Source organism: Ostrea edulis, chromosome 1, assembly GCF_947568905.1.
Source record: "Ostrea edulis chromosome 1, xbOstEdul1.1, whole genome shotgun sequence".
Lineage (NCBI taxonomy): Eukaryota > Metazoa > Mollusca > Bivalvia > Ostreida > Ostreidae > Ostrea > Ostrea edulis.
The window spans coordinates 101,629,618-101,653,927 of NC_079164.1; the positions used below are offsets into that span (position 1 = coordinate 101,629,618).

Genomic DNA, 24,310 nt, shown 5'->3' on the forward strand with positions numbered 1-24,310 from the left:
TGAATGCTTCCTAATTTTTATAATGATTTTTTCCCAAAGAAATTACATTTCATGAAATACAATTTTGTATTATATATAAAAACATCCAGAAAAAATTCAATAACAATGCAAAGAAATGAAACATGATAAAAACAAAAATCATCCATTTGATTTTAATGTACACACTAGAAATGATGCCGCCATTTCAGTTACTTCGTACAGACATGATGTCAACAAACAACACAATTAATAAATAATTTATAAATAATATGTAACACAACGACGAATAAGAATCGGCATATCTTGTACAAAACACGTATAGACCGCGACTAACAATACCACGAAACACACATGAGGTTATGCTTAATGGGAATAATTCAACATTTCTATTAGAAGGCCATCTCGAAGATAAATCAGTTATTATTACAAATACTAGAAATATATACCTGATCTAAAATTTAAAATAAAAACTTTTCTCGGCCTCACATAATGAATAATGCACACTTGTGTCTGTTTTTTTAGCGCTGCTGCACCGTATATGAAAATGTCTTCGTATGTCACACCACGCTGTCGGTGACTTTCTTTTTCGGGCTCATTAATATGCAGAGACCTTTCTTAGGCGTGTCTCCATGTTTTCCAGTGCGTCTCCGATGTTGTAAATAGTCACAGCCGTCTCATTTGACAAGTTTTAACACGAGGGAATGTAAAGATCTGTCACCATGTTCTGTGTACTGTTAGAGCAGCGAGAAACCTTAATGTTCTTGTTGGTAGGAGGTGAGAAAGTATCTGCTCTCTGGATTTCTAACTTAGGGTACTTCTGGTCATCATGTGAAGATTATGTATTCAAATTCCTCTGGGATGCATCCATTGTAAACTTTAATCTACAAGAAAAATGTTTATGAAGATCACATTATCATAAAAGTTAGAATGTAAATGTAATGTTAGCTCAAGGGGATGATTGGAAATATCGCTGTCTTAAGTGAAATGTTTGCTTACGTCATCAGTATAGCCTCTGAAGCCATCTTGTCTGTTACAGCCTCCAACCTGGATGGCAGGGTGTCTGTTCGGAATGGAACCTGCAAAACCAATTGACATCCATGTTATTGCCCGGTAGAAGTGCATAACAAATTAATAAATAAACTGGAGAACTGATAATATATAGAGGCATGGTGGGAAAGTTTTTAAGATAGTAGTGGCCGTCACACAACGTCTGCTCCTTACCCTCTACAGGAATGGTCTCTTTCTTGTCATTGATACTGGCAGTGAAGGTATCCCCAGCATATACGTAAGTAGCGGTGTTCCATTTGAAAGCCTAAAACATTGTAAAACATACAATAACGACGAGATACGGTGTATACGATTTGATAAATGATTGAATGGAAATAAACTTCACTAGAAAGCAAACACGTAATAGAGAAACAGTATGCCAATAGATGAAGATGTTGAATAATTAACTTACCTCATAGGGTAGAGAGATGAAGTTATTCAGTTGTTTGTTGGTACTCAGTTTAAATGTCGCTTGTTTACTTTTTGTGTTGAGTCGAATGTCAACAGTTGCTCCGATGGGAGACCCATTACAATTGGACACCAAAGCCATGGGATTCTTCGAGTATCCGTAGGGGAAAAAGCGAACTTGAATGGCGAGTAGAGGTCCGAGTTCGACATTGGAGTATCGCCAAAAGGAAAGTTTTCCTATGCCGTAAAAGAAACCAGTGCCGTTTTTCAACTTAACGTTATCCCTGCCAATTCCATTCATATGACCAGATTTGTCTTTAAAGGCTGTTTGATCTTCACCCTCGAAGTTCATTAATGTATCGGGATTACAAACTAAAAGAAAAAAAAAAACAAATTTTATAGTACCACCATACTATTTTCATTTGAATCTTATGTTGCAAACATATCATTGCTTGACTTACTTTCTCCTTCCGGTAGAATGTTGCTGATAACACATGTACATTGGACTTCATCAAACCGTGTTCCTGGTGCGCATTTCTGATTAAAGATTCCATCGGTGAATGAGTCCAGAGAACCATCCACAGCCGTCCACAAACATTCTGAGTAAGACAGTGATATATCTCTCTTTGAATTACCCTGAATACCTAACTATCTCGCCATGCAGTCTCGGCACCAAATAAAGTATTCATAATGAATTCTAAATTTAATTCAATGAAAGTAAAAATTTTCCAGAGCTCTGATACATGTTATACAAAATTCCTCCGTCATATCTTTTGTGAAATTTTTCCTTAGCTTTGGGAACTATAGTAATGAAACATTTGGAAGGAACTTACTTTCGGGAGGCGATTCTTGGATGAGGGCATCATTTGGGGGGTCCTCATCTTTGCACTGAAAGTCTGGAACACATGTGTCCGCAATTCCATCGTAGCGATAATTCTGACCACAGAACTCGAACTCTGATCGTCCCCGGTTACATTTCCAAAAATACCGACATCGTCCCAAAAAGGGATGGGATTTCACAGCCGGATTTCTGCAGGGGTCTACATAAAGATAGATATAGATTGACACAATAAGCTTACTTTGATCGAAAGGACTATTCATCAGAACTTATAAATCGGAAACCATATTTACATCCATATATTTGTCGCTACTTACCAGCAGAACAATTTACGTAAAGTGATTTTTGACAGGCCAATGTTTCTGGATTCCAAAAGTTTCCGATCGCACACTCCTTCTCAAATGCTCTTACTTGATCCCCATTTCTATGACATTCTACAAATCTGTTACATATCCCCGCCTCACTCAGGAAACAGACGTCACTGACGTAATGACATTGATGACAGACACCTAATAGTAAAATAAAACAGGAAGAGATTTAAAAATCATCTTTCAAACTTCTTCGAAAATCAACATCGATAACTTTTTAAAACTACTTTTTTATTACCATTGTGTTAATTTTATTCAAGGAAACTTTTTTTATTTAGATTTGATAGTAATCTAAATTAATTTGGACTTTGGAACTCAAAAGATTTTAAAAAGCCTCCCATCATAGCCGCTATATTGCCAAGGCCCGTACAGGTTAAGCTAGCTCTCCGATCTGATGTTCACACTGTACAACTGTTCCATAAATCACACGAAACAAAAGAAGCTACTTACTAGGAGGAAGTTCTTCTTTCGTGACCGAATCATTTTGTAGCTTCATCACTATAGTGCTGTTGATTGAGAACATTGGCGGGACAGGAGTTGGTTCTGGTTCTTGGATATTGCTGGCGGTTGTTGTTTGATGGAGTGGTAGAGCATCTTTAATAGGCGGTGGTAGTTCGGCTTTTTGAACCACCACTTTCGAAACGGATTTCTCTCCCGAGGAAGAACCAAAAGATATTGCAGGTGGTCGAGGTAGATCAAAAATGCTATTTTCTCTTGGCTTCTGTATCGGTTCAGCTGGAACATATGGCATTGCATTTGGTATAACTTCAACATTGGGGACATTTCTTATATTTTGTCTCTTAGGGGCTGCCGTTGCTTTAATGATCACTGTGTTCACTGATTTAGGACGGGGATTCAAAGGAGGTAGGTATTTTCTAGATGGAATGTACTCTGTTGCAAGAGGCTGTATTGGAGGGGGAATGGGACGGTTTTCAACAGACGATGCCCTGAACGCTAAATCTGGTGTTTTGTTTCTGACGATTGGCGTTTCAATCCTCCGTGGTCCCATTCTAAAAGCGGCAACGGATGACATTGTAGGCTGTGGTAGTGTGTTTGGTTTATTAGTGGTTGTCGTAAAAGTCTGGAACGCCACGTTAGGAATTTCATTATCAATATTTATTGGTGGTGGATTTTCTAGTGAATACATGTTATTTGATAGCTGTTCTGATTCCAGTGGCTTTGAGAGCGTTGGGATGCCCATATTTAACCGTGCCTCTGTTGTGCTGATAAGGTTGGGATTGTTAGTTATTGTGTATTCCTTGATTTTCATTCGATGTGGATCGGAGACTTCAACGGGGGAAATTTGCATTTGAGGTTCAAAAACAAACGCATTTTTATTCACAACTGCTTCTTTGGGTTTGAGACTCCCAGCTTCTGCGGGCTGATATACATGTGCATTGTTATTGTGAATGTTTCTGGGTGTTTTAGTCTCAATCTTTCCTCTCTTTCTACCAGAATTCGCCGCAGACCAGAATCTATTCAATACTTTTCCTCCCATATTCATTGGATTTTCATATGCATTAGGTACGGGTTTTTGATTTATAATTTTATTATTTTGCAAATCTTTTCCCATCAGTTGGTACCAAAATTCAAAACTGTTATCCATTTTGTTCATTTTGAATGGTGGATTTGTTCTGGAAAACTGTGGATCTTTAATGCTTCTTGGTTGAAAGCGTGCAGCGACTGGTTTAGCCGTGCTAATGATTTTTGGCACAGTGTTTCCGCGCTGGGACACTGGAGCTTCTTCCAGGACATTAATTGGTGGCATTCTGTCATTTGCCTGATAAAATTGTTTAGCATTAACGGGGTTCGTGGGGTTTCTTGAATTTACCCTGTTTGAACCCTGACCTTCATAAAAAGGTTTTGATTTGGTAGGTTCAGCTGAAAAGAAAGCTTTAGGCCGTTGCTCGAAAAAATCCTGATAAAATGGCATACCCGGCTCTCCAAACTTTGCAACGAATTTTTTGTTTTTGTCAAAGAGGGCCTGTACGCTATTTGAATTTTGTACCCCATTTCTATCTGATACTCTGTATGCAGCGTTTTTGTGAACTGCAGTTGCCTGTCTTGTCGCTTCAATACTGTTTCTATTGTCATGTTGATATTGTAATAGAGATATGCCACCTTCTGGTCGATTTCGTGGTTGATTTCTAGGTTGATTTCTCGATTCGTCGAACACAAATGCGTATGCATTCTTTTTAAGAGAGTCTGTGGTTTTTGGAGTTGCAATTCGACGGTCAGGTCTTTCTATGGAAATTTCCGGTTTTACTTTATTGGTATTTACAGGTGGCCTATAATCAAAGTCTGGATCAAAAGGAATTTCTGGTTCGTACACAAATGCAGTGGGCTTTTGTGTACTTATATCTTCACCGAAATCAGTTTTAAAAACATTTGAAGGAGGGGGAGGAGGTGGTGGGGGTACAATAGGATAGTCTATAACTTGGTATGAAGGTTTGCTGGCCTTTTTGGGGGCATCTGTTATAGGTGGCGGAGGTAGTGTAGATGATGTCTCGTTTATAGGGTCAGGAGTAGGTGGAGGAGCCTGGATAGATGGTACTTCATCCAAAGTCTCATCTTGTGGTGTAGATGGAGAAGGTGGTAGTTTTGGTTCCGGAGCCACTGCCTTAATTTGTGGATTCGACTCTGGAGAAAGCTCAGGTTGGGTATTTAATGAGAGGGGTGGGGAGGGAGGGCCTGGAAAATTCGTGTCAGGGTTTGCTTCCACAAAAGTTTTGAATTCGTTTTGCTTCTTCTCGTATTCAGATAAAAGGTCCTCGGTGTTCGTTGTAGTATCCGTTCTGTTTATGATTCCGGGGATTTCGATTACTGTGTCAATAACAGTAGTGGTGTTTGGTATAATTTTGGAATCAGTTACTTCTTTATCTACCATATCAGAAGGTCCTGTGTGGTTACGAACAGTGTGTTTCTCATTCATAGATGACTTGTTACCTATCTCGGGAGTCCGCATGAGAACACTTGTCATGTTCTCATCTGAAGTTAGGGTAGAATCTAATATCGCCATACGTTGAGAAATATTTTTCTGACTTTTCAGATCTGGTGTTATTTCTGCGGTTGCAACATCAGAAGATGGATGGGTTATGTCGCCTTCGGTAGCTACAGTAACATCACTGTCGCCGATGAGATTAGGTGCGATTTCTCTCTCTGGTACTGTTATAGAAGTGTTGGATTCCGCTCCTCCAATTTTGTTTGGATACTCGTTAACCGGATCTGTTAAAACGGTATCTTCTCCAGGAATATCTGAGGTTGTCTTTACTACCACAGACGCATTAACAATATTTTCTAAGGGTATCTGAGAATTAGCGACCTTAGAATCATTTGCTGTCGGCCCTGTGGCGGTGAGTAAAAGTAGATCATTTCTTCCATCAAACGTCTCGTTGAGATTGAAGTTGAAGTCCACTGTTGTGACGGGTGCCGTGGTTGTGGTGGGATCCATTGGAGATGTAGCAGTTTGTAAAACGTCTGCCACCACTCCGCCATCCCCCACAGGTAGAACTCCAGTCCCAGATTCAACCAAGGTGGTCTCCCCAGGATACGTTTCAACAACACCTTCTTGGCCGGTTACAATTTCACCATCTGCCGCTGCCCCAGGGTCTACAACACCATCTGGGCCGGTTACAATTTCACCATCTGCCGCTGCCCCAGGGTCTACAACACTTTCTTGTCCGGTTACAATTTCACCATCTCCCGCTGCCCCAGGGTCTACAACACTTTCTGGGCCGGTTACAATTTCACCATCTCCTGCTGCCCCAGGGTCTACAACACCATCTGGGCCGGTTACAATTTCACCATCTGTCGCTGCCCCAGGGTCTACAACACTTTCTTGTCCGGTTACAATTTCACCATCTGCCTCTGCCCCAGGATCTACAACACCTTCTGGGCCGGTTACAATTTCACCATTTGCCGCTGCCCCAGGGTCTACAACACCTTCTGGGCCGGTTACAATTTCACCATCTCCTGCTGCCCCAGGGTCTACAACACCTTCTGGGCCGGTTACAATTTCACCATCTCCTGCTGCCCCAGGGTCTACAACACCTTCTGGGCCGGTTACAATTTCACCATCTCCTGCTGCCCCAGGGTCTACAACACCTTCTGGGCCGGTTACAATTTCACCATCTGCTGCTGTCCCAGGATCCACTAATGCTTCCCCACCGACAGGGGGGTCTTGTTTTGGTACATTGGCATTGTCCGTTATGGGAGCTGTTTCCTTTGTTAATACGTCTGTTCCATCAGAAACTAGACTGGCTGGAGGGGTGAGATCTCCAACACCTGGGTCAGTGGCCAGTGTGTCTCCCAGAACTTCTTCACCAGGATTTGTGACGACCAATGGATCTTCAAATGGGTCTGGAATAAATCATCAATGACTTATTATCATCTTGGAATTCTAGCTATCCGATGCTCTTGAACATAGGTATACATTTTCATTTGTTATAAAGTTTAACAGTCGTATCACACAATTAGGTTTAGATAAAGGCAACTCGGCCGATTCATGTTCCCATATTCATTTGCTTTTTTCCTTTTTAGAGAAGAAATATTTGAAGAAGACTCTCCTTGCTTGAAAAGTTTCAGTGCGAAATCACTATATCAGAAATAACTCGCACAGGCCATTTGTTACCTTGTGTTAATCGTTGACCTTGACCTTTGACTAAACAGAAAGGGTCATCCTTTTCTAATAGAGAATTTCCATGTGAAATTTCTTCCTAGATCTCTAATAGTACATGTATTTGAGAAAAAAATTGATTCATTTCTTGTGATATGTAATCAACCAAGTCGACGTTCTGATCTGAAAATAAATATGCATTATCCTAAAGTTATTGAGACTCTTCACATGGGGTATCATTGCTAAAGCTCAAATGGTGTTTGAGATAACTTCAGACGCATTTCTCACTATGTGTAAAACAAAAACCTTGGCCTTTTGACCTCAAAACCACCAGGGGTCATCCTTAATTGGTGAGTCTTCATGTCAAATTTCAATTTTAAACATCAGATTGCATTTGATGCTACTTATTGCTTATTAGAACTCTTACCACTTGCGACCTTTGACCTTTTGATCTAGAGAGAATTGAGGTTTCCATGAGTAACAAAGTCACTTTGGGTCAAGTTTCATTTGTAAAACTCAATACCGTTCGAGATTTCATCCGAGAACTACGGTGTTACAGACAGACGGATGGACAGGGACGGACATATTCCACATGTTCGGTGAAGCGTGGACAATTAATGTGTTTTATGCGTCACAGTTCAATATTAAGCCTATAATATTCCAGCTTACCCCCTGGCGCCGGCGGTCCTTCTGGAAATGTTGCTATGTTGGGTAAAAATTCTGATCCCGGATCTTGGCCTACAATGGAATATGATGACAATAGATATACAAAGGAACAGGGAATAGGCGTTATATATCAGGTATTGTCATTGGAGAGATGCATTTCCACTGGACAGGTAGGAAATCTACACATTATATTCGTTACTTTTCTTTTCAACCTCGGTATAAATTAAAAGAAAAAAGACAACCGCCTAATGTATTTTGTTTAATGATCAAAGCTGGTGAAAGAAACAACCGAAAGTATCATCTGTTTTATCAAGGAAACAAGAGGCCCAGGGGCCTTATAGGTCACCTGAGTATCATGTAACAACCTTCCAATGTTTGAAATAGGTTTGTGTTTAAATATAAGAATTTTACTTTTGGATGGAAGAAACATTGAATAGCTATGTGGTCATGAAGTACATGTGTCATTTTTATGTTCAATCAATAATCCTTTTTTAAAAACCTAGGTCTGAGACATCATAAAGAAAAGGGTTATTTACTCCTTAGATAAAACCAATATAAGAAGATTTTCAAAGAATTTCTACATTTTCACTATATGACCAATAGAGCCCCACTCTAACACAAGAACCCCTGCCCCAGGGGCCATGAATTTCACAATTTTGGTAGAGGGCTCAACGCTCATTATAATTATGCCCACAGTTTGGCTTCTTGATGTCCAGGAGTAAAGAAGATTTTTTGAAATTACACTCATTTTGATGGTTTTTGCCCCACCCCTCAGGCCCCAGGGGGGCAGGGACCACGAATTTCACAATTTTTGTTCCCCTCCACCCACAGATGCTATATGCCAAAATTGGTTGAAATTGGTTCAGGGGTTTCAGAGAAGAAGCTAAAAATGTTCAAATGTTAACGCACGACGAACGACGACGGACAAAAACGGATAGCAATAGGTCACCTGAATGATTCAGGTGACCTAATAAAAGTCTATGCAATTCATAGATTTAAAAGGTGTGATAATAAAGTATGAAATTAAACTGTGTTAATATCTTCTACTGTACGGCGATAAGTTATGGGGGACAAGTTTACTTCTGACACAACAGGATTGTTCAGTCAGGCCCTGTCAATCTAATGAGGCCGCGAAATGGTTTTTTCTTTAATGAAACAAGGGTATAATCAATCAATTTTTAACCAGTTTTAATCCATAATATACACAGATCGTGATTCTCTTTGCAGAATGAGCGTAGCGTCTGTCAGAATTTGATGAGAAAATCTTATGACACATGAACATAAATCCTGCATATTTTCTAATCCATCATTTTTCTACTGGATTTTAATTCACTACAGGAAGAATCATGCTTAGACCTTTACGAGAATAAAGAACAAACTGAGACACTGAAATTCATACAGATATTCAAATACGTTAGGGGGTTTCAATACTTCGTCCTTTACACGGTAATCAAGGGAGCACATCTAGTAATCTATGATACCAAATTATATTTTAATGTAACTTGGGTAATTGCCATCAATGATGTGTATGAAAAAATGAAGATAACGAACAGTGATCAATCCCATAATTCCTATAAAAAATATACAGTTAAGACTAGGGCAAACACGGACCCCTGGACATACCAGAGATGGGATCAGGTGTCTAGGAGGAGTAAGCATCCCCTATTGACTAGTTATACCCGTCGCAAGCCCCATATCTCGATTAGGTGAACCTTAGTCAAAATTAGTGTGTGAAGAACGACCTACATGTAACAGTTGGTATGAATGACGTCAGTCAGCATTCGACCTAACGACAGGTTGGTTTTGTACATTTGATCATTATAAGGACCATAGAATTTACGAAATGATTACTTTAAACAAGTTTCCCAGTTAGCTTTCGGAACTGAAAAATTGTTGAGTGTGGCAGAAAACAGCAAAAAAAAAAATTTTAACGAAACTATTATACCATTACTGACATTTTTAGTTCAATACGATGTGCACGCTACCCCTGAAGTACTGAGCCCGGGGGCGGGTTGAATATTGTACGTCGGGGATAGCTAATTACAGCATCGTGCTTTGACCACGAAAATATCAATAATTGTTTTTATTACATGATTGAATAATTTAAAACATCGAAACTGAAACTGGCTATTAGAACCTACGTCACGATATCTGGTCGTCCACCTTTGTAAACAGATGTTGTGTCATACGTAGTCAAATGTGATTAGAGACGCGGAGTTTCGTTTGCGATATGATTGAATGATTTAAAACATTGAAACCGGCTATTAGAGTCTAAAGTGTACCAAACGATACCTAAGCGACCGTTTTGATGTTCGATATTACGACAGTTCAACAGTTGTTAATTTAGCTCTTGTGAAGTCACCCGTTACAGCCAGAATGCAAGACCGATAGTGAGTAGAGACGCAAGTTTACATGTAATCATTGGTGTAACAATATTATGATTTCATTGACATATTTTGTATCAATGATATGAGTAGCCGTTAATGTACATTATCATATTGCCATGGACATCCATGTAAGTAATTTAAACACTATATTTCTTTGTACCATTGAAGCACACGATATTTTCTGATCTGTTCATCCAAGTCTCTATTCAAATCACACCAATTTGGAAATTCCAAATTTATTTTTGGTCCGATATTGGTATAATCAAATGTTATATTGACCTAGAATAATATTCTATTGCAGGTGAGCACAAAGTTCTATAAAAAAAAAAATCCTAGTTTGTTAGATCTCTATCAATCAGAAAGTTAGGAATTGTTACATTATATGATAGCATGCGATATCATATTCTAGATGTAACTGGCTAATTGATATTCATGTTGGAATAAAATATTATGTACTATACATGTAACTTTGGGTAATTGATATTCATGTTTAGTTAAGATACCAAAAACCAATTAATGTTGTAATGCAGTATCATATTCTAGATGTAAATTTGAGTACTAGCAATAATACGGTACCATATTCTAGGTGTACTTTGATTTCAGCCTCGTCACATGACGAGATTATTTTCACTTTTAAGAATTATATCTTCTCGATCTTTCCAAATGCAATACATACCGTTTGATCCTATATTTCTACAAATAGCCTACACCTTATACATATACAGTAAGTTCATTTAAAATCCTAATTTGAGTTTCGGTTTGCTTATTCTATCGAGGGGGTGAGAGTTGTGGTGTTTTTCGTTTGGCCGTTTTTTGGGGGGTGGGGTATTATTCTATATTGCTTTGTTTATGCAAGTACGTGTTTTAACTTTCAGGGAAACTACATGCAATAGGAAACCTAACGAAACGTCATTAGATATAAATTACGATTTCATATTTGTCATCGTAAAAGAAAGATCTGAAAATTGTGTATCAAAAAATGTCGAAGATCTCAATTGTTATAAAAAATGGTCGAAAACCAGTTCTGTCCTGTTACATTTCGAGACATCAACTCTCTATTTTGTATTGCCTATAGGAGTTTTGAGATTGATCACTGTTCGTTATCTTCGCCTTTCATCTGAAAAATCCTCGTTTTCCATAACATTGTAGCTGATTTCTTTCATGATTTAAAAAAAGAAAATGACTTACCTTTTGAAAATGAAATTAATGTCACAATGAGAATGATGCTATATTTTCCTTTGAGGAGTGTCATTTTGGTACATCCAATGGTAAACTTTCTCCAATAAAATAAATTCGCAATTCCTAGAAGTTAGTTATACGCTGATCCGTTCTGTCATTTACGGGACACACATATTTTGGAAGGAGCTGCACGCGTTCTTATACCCGAATGTTATCTCAATAATTCAAACTTTCTACAAAATTACCCAACGAAGATTCTGGTTGTCAAAATTAGCTGTAAATGAATATTCCAGAAAGAAGAAGACAATGTGTTGATATTGCGCTGAAGTGTGGTCCCTGTGTGTCGCGGAGTATTGTCTTAAACCCTCAACTTGCACCGCCAATTTATACTTCTAATTAAAATATAGCATGAAATTTCATACTTGGTTGATCGCAGGATGTCGCTGGTGCGAAAGTAAGCGACAGCTAATGCGCCGTGTTTTGTGATCTCGTTATCATTTCGTGATTTAAAGAGCAAGTGAGTACTTGTTCTTATTGACAACCATTAATTGATGACACCAGATATAAAATTACGATTATGCAAAACTCTCCTGACTTACCTAATTAGCTGTATATATACGAAGATCGAAAATTTACATGAAGCGTAGGATAATAGAAAGGGCTTGTAGTTCGTGTTGAAATCATGTACAGAAATGTGATTTTGTTGATTGTTTGATTCATGTCAGAAATGTGAATAATATAGATTTAGTATAGTGTCAATCTTGAGAGAATCAAAAGCTAGAATGGTAAGGACATGATGGTGAGAAATGAGTTCACTAAAGATTACATTGAAGAGAATTGTTTACAGTTCCCAATTTCAAAAACACAACCTCACACGAAATACACAACCTCAAACGCAATCAAAATTAAATACACTTCACACGCAATCAAAATTAAATATACGACCCCCATATAATCAAAATACACAACCTCACACGCAATACACAACGCCACACGCAATACACAACCTCACACGCAATACACAACCTCACACGCAATACACAACGCCACACTAAACTACATAAAACCTAATAAAAACAAAGATACATTGCTGGATCCAGTAAGTGCTCTACCAAGCCCCTATCTTTGCTCCTCACGAAAATATTTACAGCTGTGAAGGAGAAACTTCAAACTTACTGTGCGACTACATATGCCAGAAGTGGTGTTAATCAAATGTGGATTCTAAAAAATTCTAAAGAACTTTTAGTAAACTTGAAATCGCAAAACTTTTCCCAAATCAATAACATTAAAACCTATGACTTTTCAACACTACACACGACCATTCCTCACGATAAATTAAAGACTAGACTTTTTGACATCATAGACAGTTGCTTCTGGAAAAAGGAAATATTCATATCTAGTGATCAGTCATCCAAAAACTTACTTTGTTAAACACCACTCTGATTTCACGCACAAGTACTATGAAGTTGAATTTAAAAATATACTAGAGTTTCTCATTGACAATAACTTCGTGGTCTTTGGTGATCAGGTTTTTCAACAGTCTGTTGGAATTCCCATGGGCACGAATTGTGCTCCTTTGTTAGCTGACCTGTTTCTATATTCATATGAAGCAGAATACATTCAAAAACTTCTACGCGAGAAGAAAACATCTCTTGCTGTGGCATTCAATTCGACATTTAGATATATCGACGACGTGTTGTCTATTACCACTAATAAATTTCATTCAAATGTCGATTCGATATATCCCTGTGATCTCGAAATAAAAGACACCACAGAGACGTTCACTTCTGCTTCACACTTAGATATTTTATTGAAAGTAGAAATTAACGGCAAACTGACAACTCAACTTTATGACAAACGGGATTATTTCAGCTTCTCCATCGTCAACTTCCCATAATTATTTCGCAATATTCCATTATCACCTGCATATGGTGTTTATATCTCTCAACTGATTCGATACGCAAGAGCTTGTTCTGCGTATAGTCAGTTTTTAAATCGAGGCAAGCTACTGACAAACATCTTTTTATCTCAACAAGGATCCGTAAAAAGAACCAGGGACGAATTCAAAGCTGTAAACAGTATGTACGTTCATTAACAGTTTGTACATTCACTAATAGTTTGTACATTCACTATCAGTGTGTACATTCACTAACAGTTTGTAGACTTCTCTAACAGTTTGTACATTCACTAACAGTTTGTACACTCACTAACCGTTTGTACACTTCTCTAACAGTTTCTACATTCACTAACAGTTTGTACAGTTACTAACAGTTTGTACATTCACTAACAGTTTGTACATTCACTAACAGTTTGTACACTCACTAACAGTTTGTACACTCACTAACAGTTTGTACACTCACTAACAGTTTGTACATTCACTAACAGTTTGTACATTCATTAACCGTTTGTACACTCACTAACAGTTTGTAGACTTCTCTAACAGTTTGTACATTCATTAACCGTTTGTACACTCACTAACAGTTTGTACATTCACTAACAGTTTGTACACTCACTAACAGTTTGTAGACTTCTCTAACAGTTTGTACATTCATTAACAGTTTGTACATTCACTAACAGTTTGTACATTCACTAACAGTTTGTAGACTTCTCTAACAGTTTGTACACTCACTAACAGTTTGTACATTCACTAACAGTTTGTACATTCACTAACAGTTTGTACATTCACTAACAGTTTGTAGACTTCTCTAACAGTTTGTACACTCACTAACAGTTTGTACACTCACTAACAGTTTGTACATTCACTAACAGTTTGTACATTCACTAACAGTTTGTACACTCACTAACAGTTTGTACATTCACTAACAGTTTGTACATTCACTAACAGTTTGTACATTCACTAACAGTTTGTACATTCACTAACAGTTTGTACACTCACTAACAGTTTGTAGACTTCTCTAACAGTTTGTACATTCATTAACCGTTTGTACACTCACTAACAGTTTGTAGACTTCTCTAACAGTTTGTACATTCACTAACAGTTTGTACATTCACTAACAGTTTGTACATTCACTAACAGTTTGTACACTTACTAACAGTTTGTACACTCACTAACAGTTTGTACATTCACTAACAGTTTGTACACTCACTAACAGTTTGTAGACTTCTCTAACAGTTTGTACATTCATTAACCGTTTGTACACTCACTAACAGTTTGTACACTCACTAACAGTTTGTACATTCACTAACAGTTTGTACATTCACTAACAGTTTGTACATTCACTAACAGTTTGTACATTCACTAACAGTTTGTACACTCACTAACAGTTTGTACATTCACTAATAGTTTGTACACTCACTAACAGTTTGTACATTCACTAACAGTTTGTACATTCATTAACAGTTTGTACATTCACTAACAGTTTGTACATTCACTAACAGTTTGTACATTCACTAACAGTTTGTACACTCACTAACAGTTTGTACACTCACTAACAGTTTGTACACTCACTAACAGTTTGTACGTTCAATAACAGTTTGTACATTCACTAACAGTTTGTAGACTTATTCGCGTATGAACTCAAAGGACACGAATTAAAATAATTTGGGAATACATTTGTATTTTAAAGCTCGTTTAAACGGTCGCGGTAGCTCAATTGTAGGGAGTTTGCTTCGTAATCGGGAGGTCGTGAGTTCGAACCCTACTCATGACATTGCTGCGTCGAACTTGTGACGTTAGAGTAGGGAGTGGTTGCTCCTCTGCCAAACGTTCGGCATATAGAAGTGAGAATCACGGATCTTTCGGATATGACCTTCAAAACGGAAGTCCCATGTCGCGGCAGGCACTGGCACGATAAAGAACCCTCACTGCTACACCCCTTTCGCTAAGCATAGCTTTAAATTCGTGGTACTTTACCTACAGCCGGTGGCGTCTTAATATGAATGAAAATTTCTCAACTGGACGTAAAGCAAGCAATCAATCAATCAATCAATTAAAGCTCTTTACACTCACACAGTAGTAAAATGTGAATATGTAAGATCAAACTCTATGACGTCATAAACTGTGAACAGATGAAAGTCAAATTTTCAAATAAATTTAATCTACCGAATATTGATATTTATAAGTCAATAAAATACATTACTTGATTAGGCTTTTTAAAAATATTAAATACAAAATATCAAAAGATAATTAGTGAGATTTTATCCTGTCAGGAAGACGATTTCTTACGATTGAGTTTATGGTCACGGCACCAGCGGATTTATATCACTATCATTATGTGTTGATTTACACTGATTGATATTCACTAAGCATCCTTTTTTTTAAAGTTGGTAATTTGTTGCCTATCGGAACCTCTTCCTTCACATGATTCAATAGTACGACAACAAAACTCTGTTAGTCATTCTACTTTCATTTTCATTGCGATGATTAAATCGGGCATTAATGGGAACTTTGTTCAACACCTGAATTGGAGTAACGGAAACGATGTAAATAGAAAAGGTGGGTATTAATTTAGAATATATGGGGGAAAAGTTCTTATTAATTTCATCGCATTCTTCAACATTTAGTGGTTTGCAGAAATATTAACATATCTGCTCCTTATTATCATATATTAATTGTTTCTGTGACATCACACTTTTAAACACAAAAATTAATTTTTTGTAATTAATACTTCATCAAAATTTTGTCACGATTACTTATATTCTTTCATACCACAACAAATAAGAAGTGAAACTTACACAATTTCTGGAGACGTATATATGTCGTATTAAAATGATTTAAGGTGTTGGTGGAGCTCTGACATCGTGGTGCTTATCCTGATAATCTGTCCAATTTTTCACAACCACCAGCCGTACATAGGTATACAAAAAATGTACATAGTGCTGAAACCTTATCACCGAGGCGCCATCAATAATACTTCATAACAATTCTTAGATTAATGAAATGGTCAAAATTGTCTGTTTTATCATTTATCATATCGTTTGTTTTATCATTTATCATATCGTCTGTTTTATCATTTATCATATCGTCTGTTTTATCATTTATCGGACGATGTATAGCAATATTTCTGGACTATTGACGCCTTCTGTGGCCAAAAGTTTGTAAATTTGACAATATTGAAATTTGTCACAAGCAGCTCTTTAAACTATTATTTCAAAAGTACTGTAAGGATTTCTAGGTCATATGCAAGTCCCATATCCAACTACAGAAAGACTTTGTCGGAGTAAAGTTCTTCGTCTGATCTAATGTCACTAATTTCATTATCAGTACAGTATAAATACATTGGATGGCAGAAGTGAGGTGATATGTTACAAACATGAAGTTCACATCCCAAAAGATAGAAATACACAAGGGCCTTCCTGACCCTTCACACCCAAAAGATAGAAATACACAAGGGACTTCCTGACCATGACTTGGCACCCCAAAAGATAGAAATACACAAGAGCCTTCCTGACCATGATTTCGCACCCCAAAAGATAGAAATACACAAGGGCCTTCCTTACCCTTCACAACCCAAAAGATAGAAATACACAAGGGCCTTCCTGACCCTTCACACCCCAAAAGATAGAAATACACAAGAGCCTTCCTGATCATGACTTCGCGTCCCAAAAGATAGAAATACACAAGAGCCTTCCTGATCATGACTTCGCGTCCCAAAAGATAGAAATACACAAGAGCCTTCCTGATCATGACTTCGCATCCCAAAAGATAGAAATACACAAGAGCCTTCCTGATCATGACTTCGCATCCCAAAAGATAGAAATACACAAGAGCCTTCCTGATCATGACTTCGCATCCCAAAAGATAGAAATACACAAAAGCCTTCCTGACCATGACTTTGCACCCCAAAACATAGAAATACACAAGAGCCTTCCAGACCATGACTTCGCACCCCAAAAGATAGAAATACGCAAGAGGCTTTCTGCATTGAAGAATTTATGCCGCAAGAGATATGATAGATTAGATCCTAAAATAGAAACACAATGTGGATCAATGTCCTAGTGTCCAGTAGATAAGACATACATCATGAGATGCTGAACCCCAGAGAAAATTGTTGCTTTGATAACTAATCAGTTTTATATCATGGTCGTCTTTTTCTCCGTATACATTATGTCGATGTGTGTATGATAAGTGAATAATGAAAATGTTGAAATTAAAAAAAAAAAAGTGAATCAGTCGAAATTCGTTCATTCACCACCTCCTAGGTTAGTCGTTACTACAAGTGAATTAACTGCTTTACTCATTAATCACCGCAAATATTCCTTCTGAACATTTAGTGGACTTTTCATTGTTTTATTCATGTACCGCGTCTTCTATGGGTCATTAGGAGAATCCTCCGTGACATATATCTCAAGGAGAAACGCATGTATTAACATGAAAGAGAATGTATGTAAACTAACAAGAAATGGTTTAATATGCAAAACAATAAACAACGTTATTCACATGCCTTAAAAAACAAACTGAATTACGTCGCAAGGTTTCATCGTCTGTCCTTTCCAAGGTCTTCGGCAAGATAAGATATCCTGGAGGGGAAAATCTAAGACCATATACGGATTTTTCACTTATAATTTTTGTGCGATTTCCTGTTTACTATCATTGCCTCTTATAGGCTAATTACTAATATTGCGGTTTGTTTAGTGAACAATCAACTGATTTCAATGTGTAAATGATATAAAAGTATTCGTTAATTATTTCATTAACAGGTGTTTGTCAGAAGAAACTCTTTAAGGAGAAGCTGTGGGCGACTCTTGTATATTTTATGACAGGGTTGATTTCTGATGCATAGTTAACAGTGTCTCCACAAAATGTTATCCAAAAGTCATACAAAAATTTAGTAGACTTGATAATGCTTTTAATGAACATACCAAAATCTGATTATTATCTTTTTTCAATTTAGAAATGTGAGTAGCGAATACAAGGCACATCTGAAGTAGTTTTATTTCTCTCCATACCACGTGCCCGTTTTCCCGCTCCAACAAACAAAAACTATTTTGAATTCTGGGTAATCATAAGATTAGTTTATTATTATGCAAACCATATGTAAAATCAACAACATCGGGAAATTTCATAAAAAAAAAATATAAATTCATCAATCTGTTATATATATTAAATAGTACATCACGGAAATCTGAAACGTGTCTAAAATTCATTAACCAACATAATAAAATGTTACCTTTATTCAGGAATCTGGGAACTCATTTTCACAAAAAAAAATTCGAATCCTATTTAAATTTCTCCGCGGTTACCTCTCCTTGACATTTGAAGTGAAAGTTTTCCTAAATACTGCTGAGTCCTCCTCAACATGTGGTGAAAACTGAAGTTACCATGGAAATGGATTTTAGGAATATAGATTATTTATCGTTACCTGTTTGTAACCTATATATGCAGAATACGAAGTGTTATACTCTAATGAGAGTACTTACAAAGTAGAAGGGTTTTATCATGTAATTGGGCAGGGGCTTCAGGACCACTTGGACATCTGGACCACTCTATAAAGAGACCTCTAGATAGCGCATTTCGGATATACAGTTGGTCCCAAGGGAATCTGGGCCAAGCTAGTTTTCGGTCCATTTTGGATATAGGCCTCGGGGAACTACGGTCCATTTTGGATATGAGTGCCCTGGAAATCCGGGACACTCCAGATATGAGTCCCTTGGAAATCTTGATCGCTTAATTTATAAGTCCCCTGGAAATTTGGGGCTCTTAAAATTTTGTCAGCAATCAGCGGGAGTAGATTCCTGCTATCTCGGCTTCTATAAAATCACACGAGGTTCTCCTAAAGCTAACGTCCGAAACTGAGGCTTCATTTCCACATGTATATGTAAAGACACGGAAATAAAAGTACATGTACAATTGTATTTTCTGACTTATTTCCTCTGGACGTAATTTTTCTGAGTTATTGAAGTTGACATCATCTGCATTAGTTTCAAGAACTTTTTCTTTTTATTTATATTCAAAATGTTAAAAAAAAAATACTATATTATTTAGTCCTTGTTTACGCGAGCAAAACAAAAACGAGAATCTTTAGACAATATCTTTGTTCTTTCACGAAAATCACACGCCTTTTCCTTTGCGACAATTTCAGGATGACTTACAGTTGAGACCTTACAGAACCAAACTGTTTTAGGGTGTTTTTTTGTTTTTGTTTTTTTTTTTTTACAGAAGAAGTTGCGGATATAGTTGGTGTGGTTCTGGCATTCCTGAGGTTTTCAGGTTTTAAAAAAGAAAATTTATGAACCAAAAAATATTCATCATTTGTTATACAATGCCCTGTGTTGGCTGACGAATTTCTATCGGAATAATTTAAATATTTGTTGTGAATAATATTTTTCAATATCTTATTCACCATGTCCTTAGAGGGCGAATTCCTTAACAAACCTTAACCACCGCAGAATTCCATGCTCCAAAAACGACAAGAGCTTTTTATTTTTGTAAAAAAAAAAATCTTTTAAAAAAGTTTTCTTTTCAAAAGTAACCATCTCAGAATATGTCTTCTGTTTTCATGAAAATTGTCTCAAAGTTTTCCTACAGAATTTCGGGGGCTTACAAAAGCTCTGCATAAAAGAGTTAGCTTCGTGGACTATGGACTATCTAAATTCAGTTATACCTGGTTTGTAATTGAGAACGGGTCGTCGGACAACAATCCCCTCCTACGTCTCAGACATGGCGATGATGGTCCATATCTGGTCTTGTTTAACAACAGTAATTATTCAAGAGAGATAGTTCAAGCATGAAAGATGTAAAGGTTAGAGATTTGAATGGGTTAAATCAGTTGCGGTGGCAAATATAGAAAATTTTTCGAAAAGGGAGGGGGTGCAACCTAAGTTTGTATCTTTTGCGCCCAAATAAAAGCATCAAAGACTCCGAAATTGAAAAAAAAAATCAACCCATGGGGAAGTGTTACAAACTCCGTACCTCCTCTCTGGATTCGCCACTGTGAATGGTGTCTGACATAAGTCTTCATTGTTCTACTGCTTCAATTTGTATTTCTATTTGCATCCCTTTCCAATTACACTTTGCTCTCAAAATCTGCTGTTTACTTAACATTTGTGACCGGTTGAGGTAACTCAGTAGTAGAACGTTCGCTTCGTGTCCGAGAGGTCGTGAGTTCTAACCCCGCCCGTGCCATGGCCGCGCCAAACCTATGCCGTGATTGATCTTTCGCCTATATATATATATAACCCATGAAATATATATACCTAACATTTTTATTATATATTTATCGACTCCTTGATTAAGTTGTCATGTTGTTAAGTCGTTCTTTATATATTGACTTCGATTGATTGATTGTATGTTGTTTAACGTCCCTCTCGAGAATTTTTCACTCACATGGACACGTCACCATTGCCGGTGAAGGGCTGGGCGCTTATGACCTTTGAGCAGGGAGGGGTCTTTATCGTGCCACTCCTGCTGTGGGACCTCGGTTTTTTGTGGTCTCATCCAAACGAAAACCCCATTTAGTCGCTTCTTGCAACAAGCAAGGGGTACTGAGGACCTATTCTACTGACTACCGATTACAGAGTAATCCGTATACATGTATACGGCTCACGGCAGGTGTGATCCGTCAACAGGGGATGCTTACTACTCCTACGCACCTGAATCCATCTCTAGAATTATTAGCGGTCTGTGTGTGTCCTACTCTTAATTTTGTATTCTTTATGGTATTTATGAGATTGACCACTGTTCTTAATCTTCATGTTTTCACTTTCGTCGATAATTTGAAGAAAAAAAGCTTATATTCCTGTATGAAATTATACACAGAAAATACTCTTTTTTTCATTTTAATTTCAAAAGAAGTACATGTATCTAAATTTGCAATTTACATTTAGAACTTCAGAACTCACAATTGTTTGTTCCTTTCTCAAAGGGCGGAATTTATTCCAGTTGGAGACGGTGACCATTTTTCTGTAATACCTCTCATATTGTCACGAAACTGAACAGTAAAGGGCGACACCGCAACCAAGGTCAAGACTGGAGCGCTATTGTGACGTCATTTCCAATATTGATGGAGCAAGGTAAGTCATTTATTCCAGGTAGTGTTTATTGTTTTCGAATAATTCATTCAATTTAGCGTATTGTTTTGGGAATTTTATTAAAGTCTTCTATTTGAAAATATTCTTTTTGTAATTTGCTTTGCTATCAAAATATGTTTTATTTGACGAATTTTTTTCCCCACCCTAGTCATAGTTCCGCGCATTTGATAATCATACTATTTCTGAATATGTTAAGATGGTTGTAAAACTGTCGTTACCTGGTGATTTACAGCGGAATGTCAAATTACTACAAGGCATTCGTAAATGCTATTCTAATAAAAATCCTGGTTTGGGATTTTTTTTTTCAAGAGTAAATTTCTGTAGATGTAATTAAAATATCGACGCCCGCCGATTAAATGCACGGGTCTATTTTCATGCATTGTCTGTAGATGTAATTAAAATATCGACGCCCGCCGATTAAATGCACGGGTCTGTTTTCATGTATGATTAAATGCACGGGTCTGTTTTCATGCATTGTCGTTGTCTATCCTTTAGTCGGCAGGTTCTTTCAAAACTGGAACTTTGAGAACTTTTTTGACAGATAAGTTACATTATCAACTATCACTTTTCAGCTAGCTATTTTTATTTCAACGAAGCATAAACTATTGTAGGTACATGGTAAGAAGGGGGAGGGGGACAGACAAGAAAGAAAAACTCTATGACTTCTTTTTACGAAAATAAATTGCATTTGTTGTAAGCAAATTCCTGGGGGGAAAAAATGTTTCCGTTAATCAGATAACTTCACCTCTAACTGCGGTGCCGTTCATCATTTTTTTGTAATGTGCCAAGTGTAAGGAGGTGTAGAGCACCTGACAGTTACAGCAATTCAAAAATATGTATCTAATTACTATCTCAGTAATTAATTAACAATTTGGTTTTCTTTAAGTGCTTTTTAATGGTGGGACTCGGCGTTAAACTGTAAAAATTCAATACAAAAGGGAGCGCTAACGAGAAATGACGTCACTTTAGCGTACAGACGCAACTCAACAGCGTCCTCCAGGTGAATGAAATTACCTTTTTAGGATTTAGGCATTCTTTAAAATGCAAATAGTTTAATTTGGAAATATGTTAATAAAAGTAAATTCAACTTTGATGAAATTTTTATGTGATTTAACTACAAGTGTTTTGTAGGTCGCCAAGAACGATATGACAAACATTATCAGCTGTCAGTAAAGTGAATCTTTAAAAAATGTCTTATTGACAAGGTTGGTGATCTCTTTTACTTGGGTGCTGATATCTTATCAATTTGATAAATAGTCAGATTGATGGGGTTTTTTAAATCATGGAAATGAAAATATGCATTCAAAAATACAATTTTCCCATTTATATAAAAAGTAGTTCGAAATGGCTGTACCAATTATTGTTGGGGAGAAATTCTACCTCTCGTGACGACAAACATCGTATTGAACAGGAAGTGAGCATGCGCATTTGTAGAGTACATTTAAGAAATCCAATAAAGTACATAAAATCTTTGGATTCAACAGTTGCCATCGAGCTTGAACGCTGGCCCACTTAACAAAATTCACCCTTAGTTTTGACAATACGATATAATTAAAATTCAAAATCTGACAAGTTCATTGTTCGTGTCTGCGTACGCCAAAGAGTCGGTCTAAATGATGCCATATTTCATACACGTCAGCGCGTTCTATATTTATTATTGTTAATATCACGGGCGTTGTCCGTTTCAGCAGTGACCGCGTGTTTCAATATGTAAATATATTTCAAAACAAATGACATGCTAATTCTGGAACTAAAAAAATTCTGTTGACTGTCACGAACAATCCATATTTTTGTAGAAATCAAATTTTAAAAAATGTAAACAAACTTGACAACGTAAACAAATCCGCTTTGATATATGGCTCTTCTGAACTTATGAAGATGTCCTCTTGTTTACTTGTTAGCATATCAGCACAGCCGCGTGCATTGTAACAGAGTCACAGACAATAGAAGCGACAGTCCATGGCTCTACAGATCGAGCTAAAGGGTTAACCTGCTAGAAGGACATGTATCTAATACTGTACCACCTTGTCATCCGCCAGAGAGAGAGAGGGGGGGGGGGTCTATCGTAGTGCCAGCGCCTGTGAGGCGAAGTTCGGGGAGGGGGGCAATCGCCCACATCTGCCAGGGAGTACATATATACCCGGTCCTAATGTGGGCGTTAGTTTGTTACCGGATTTCTTGTACCAATGAATAACACAATGACTTTATTATATAATTATTATTGACAGCACTGTAAATATAGTCTGAAACAAACATACATATTCACATTCAACACACAGAAATTAGACATAGTAACATGAAGCAAAGACAAATAATTTCACTTATATGTATATCACAGAAATTATCTTAGTGCTTTAGAAAGGTAAAAAGAAATTACTTTTACTATACACAGTTGAATACTAGTAGATTAAACTGTAAATTGCCAGTCAGTATTACTTATTAATCAAACATAAAATTGATATTTGATATTAAATACATACAGATCATGATGTGACGACAATATGCACGTAGACTATACACACGTGTATACAATTAATCATATATACACTATACACACGTGTATACAACTAATCATATATACACTATACACACGTGTATACAACTAATCATATATACACTATGCACACGTGCATACAACTAATCATATATACACTATACACACGTGTATACAACTAATCATATATACACTATACACACGTGTATACAACTAATCATATATACACTATACACACGTGCATACAACTAATCATATATTCACTATACACACGTGTATACAACTAATCATATATACACTATACACACGTGTATACAACTAATCATATATACACTATAC

At 37.0% G+C, this 24,310-nt stretch overlaps 1 protein-coding gene and 1 long non-coding RNA gene across 4 annotated transcripts in view; one reads left to right on the top strand and one right to left on the bottom strand.

Annotated features, from left to right (window-relative positions):
* Positions 1–11,865, bottom strand: LOC125669528 (uncharacterized). Its single transcript, XM_048904093.2, has 10 exons — positions 11,497–11,865; positions 7,925–7,993; positions 3,091–6,999; positions 2,590–2,781; positions 2,268–2,474; positions 1,896–2,033; positions 1,439–1,806; positions 1,201–1,291; positions 976–1,055; positions 1–860 (listed from the first exon to the last, which is right to left on the bottom strand). Exons 1-10 carry the CDS (start codon positions 11,558–11,560, stop codon positions 804–806), a joined length of 5,175 nt encoding a protein of 1,724 aa, XP_048760050.2. The 5' UTR covers positions 11,561–11,865; the 3' UTR covers positions 1–803.
* LOC125669618 (uncharacterized) overlaps positions 1,910–24,310 on the top strand; it is a 27,224-nt gene continuing 4,823 nt past the window's right edge. Inside the window, exons 1-7 of one of the 3 annotated variants that reach the window (XR_008796149.1) lie at positions 1,937–2,037; positions 5,690–7,066; positions 7,920–8,055; positions 13,524–13,565; positions 21,312–21,459; positions 22,364–22,477; positions 22,609–22,682. This is a non-coding gene — a long non-coding RNA (uncharacterized LOC125669618). Of the gene's footprint in view, positions 2,038–5,689; positions 7,067–7,919; positions 8,056–13,523; positions 13,566–21,311; positions 21,460–22,363; positions 22,478–22,608; positions 22,683–24,310 lie in introns of all 3 variants that reach the window. The other 2 variants (XR_007367974.2, XR_008796152.1) reach the window with 2 other exon arrangements.

Bases quoted from the DNA above. Each gene is read 5' to 3' on its own strand.
- LOC125669528 (XM_048904093.2), bottom strand. From the start codon at position 11,560: ATGACACTCCTCAAAGGAAAATATAGCATCATTCTCATTGTGACATTA. The intron at 7,000-7,924 runs GTAAGCTGGAAT...GATTTATTCCAG, and splicing joins AGGACCGCCGGCGCCAGGGG to ACCCATTTGAAGATCCATTG. The intron at 1,807-1,895 runs GTAAGTCAAGCA...TTTTTCTTTTAG, and splicing joins CATTCTACCGGAAGGAGAAA to TTTGTAATCCCGATACATTA.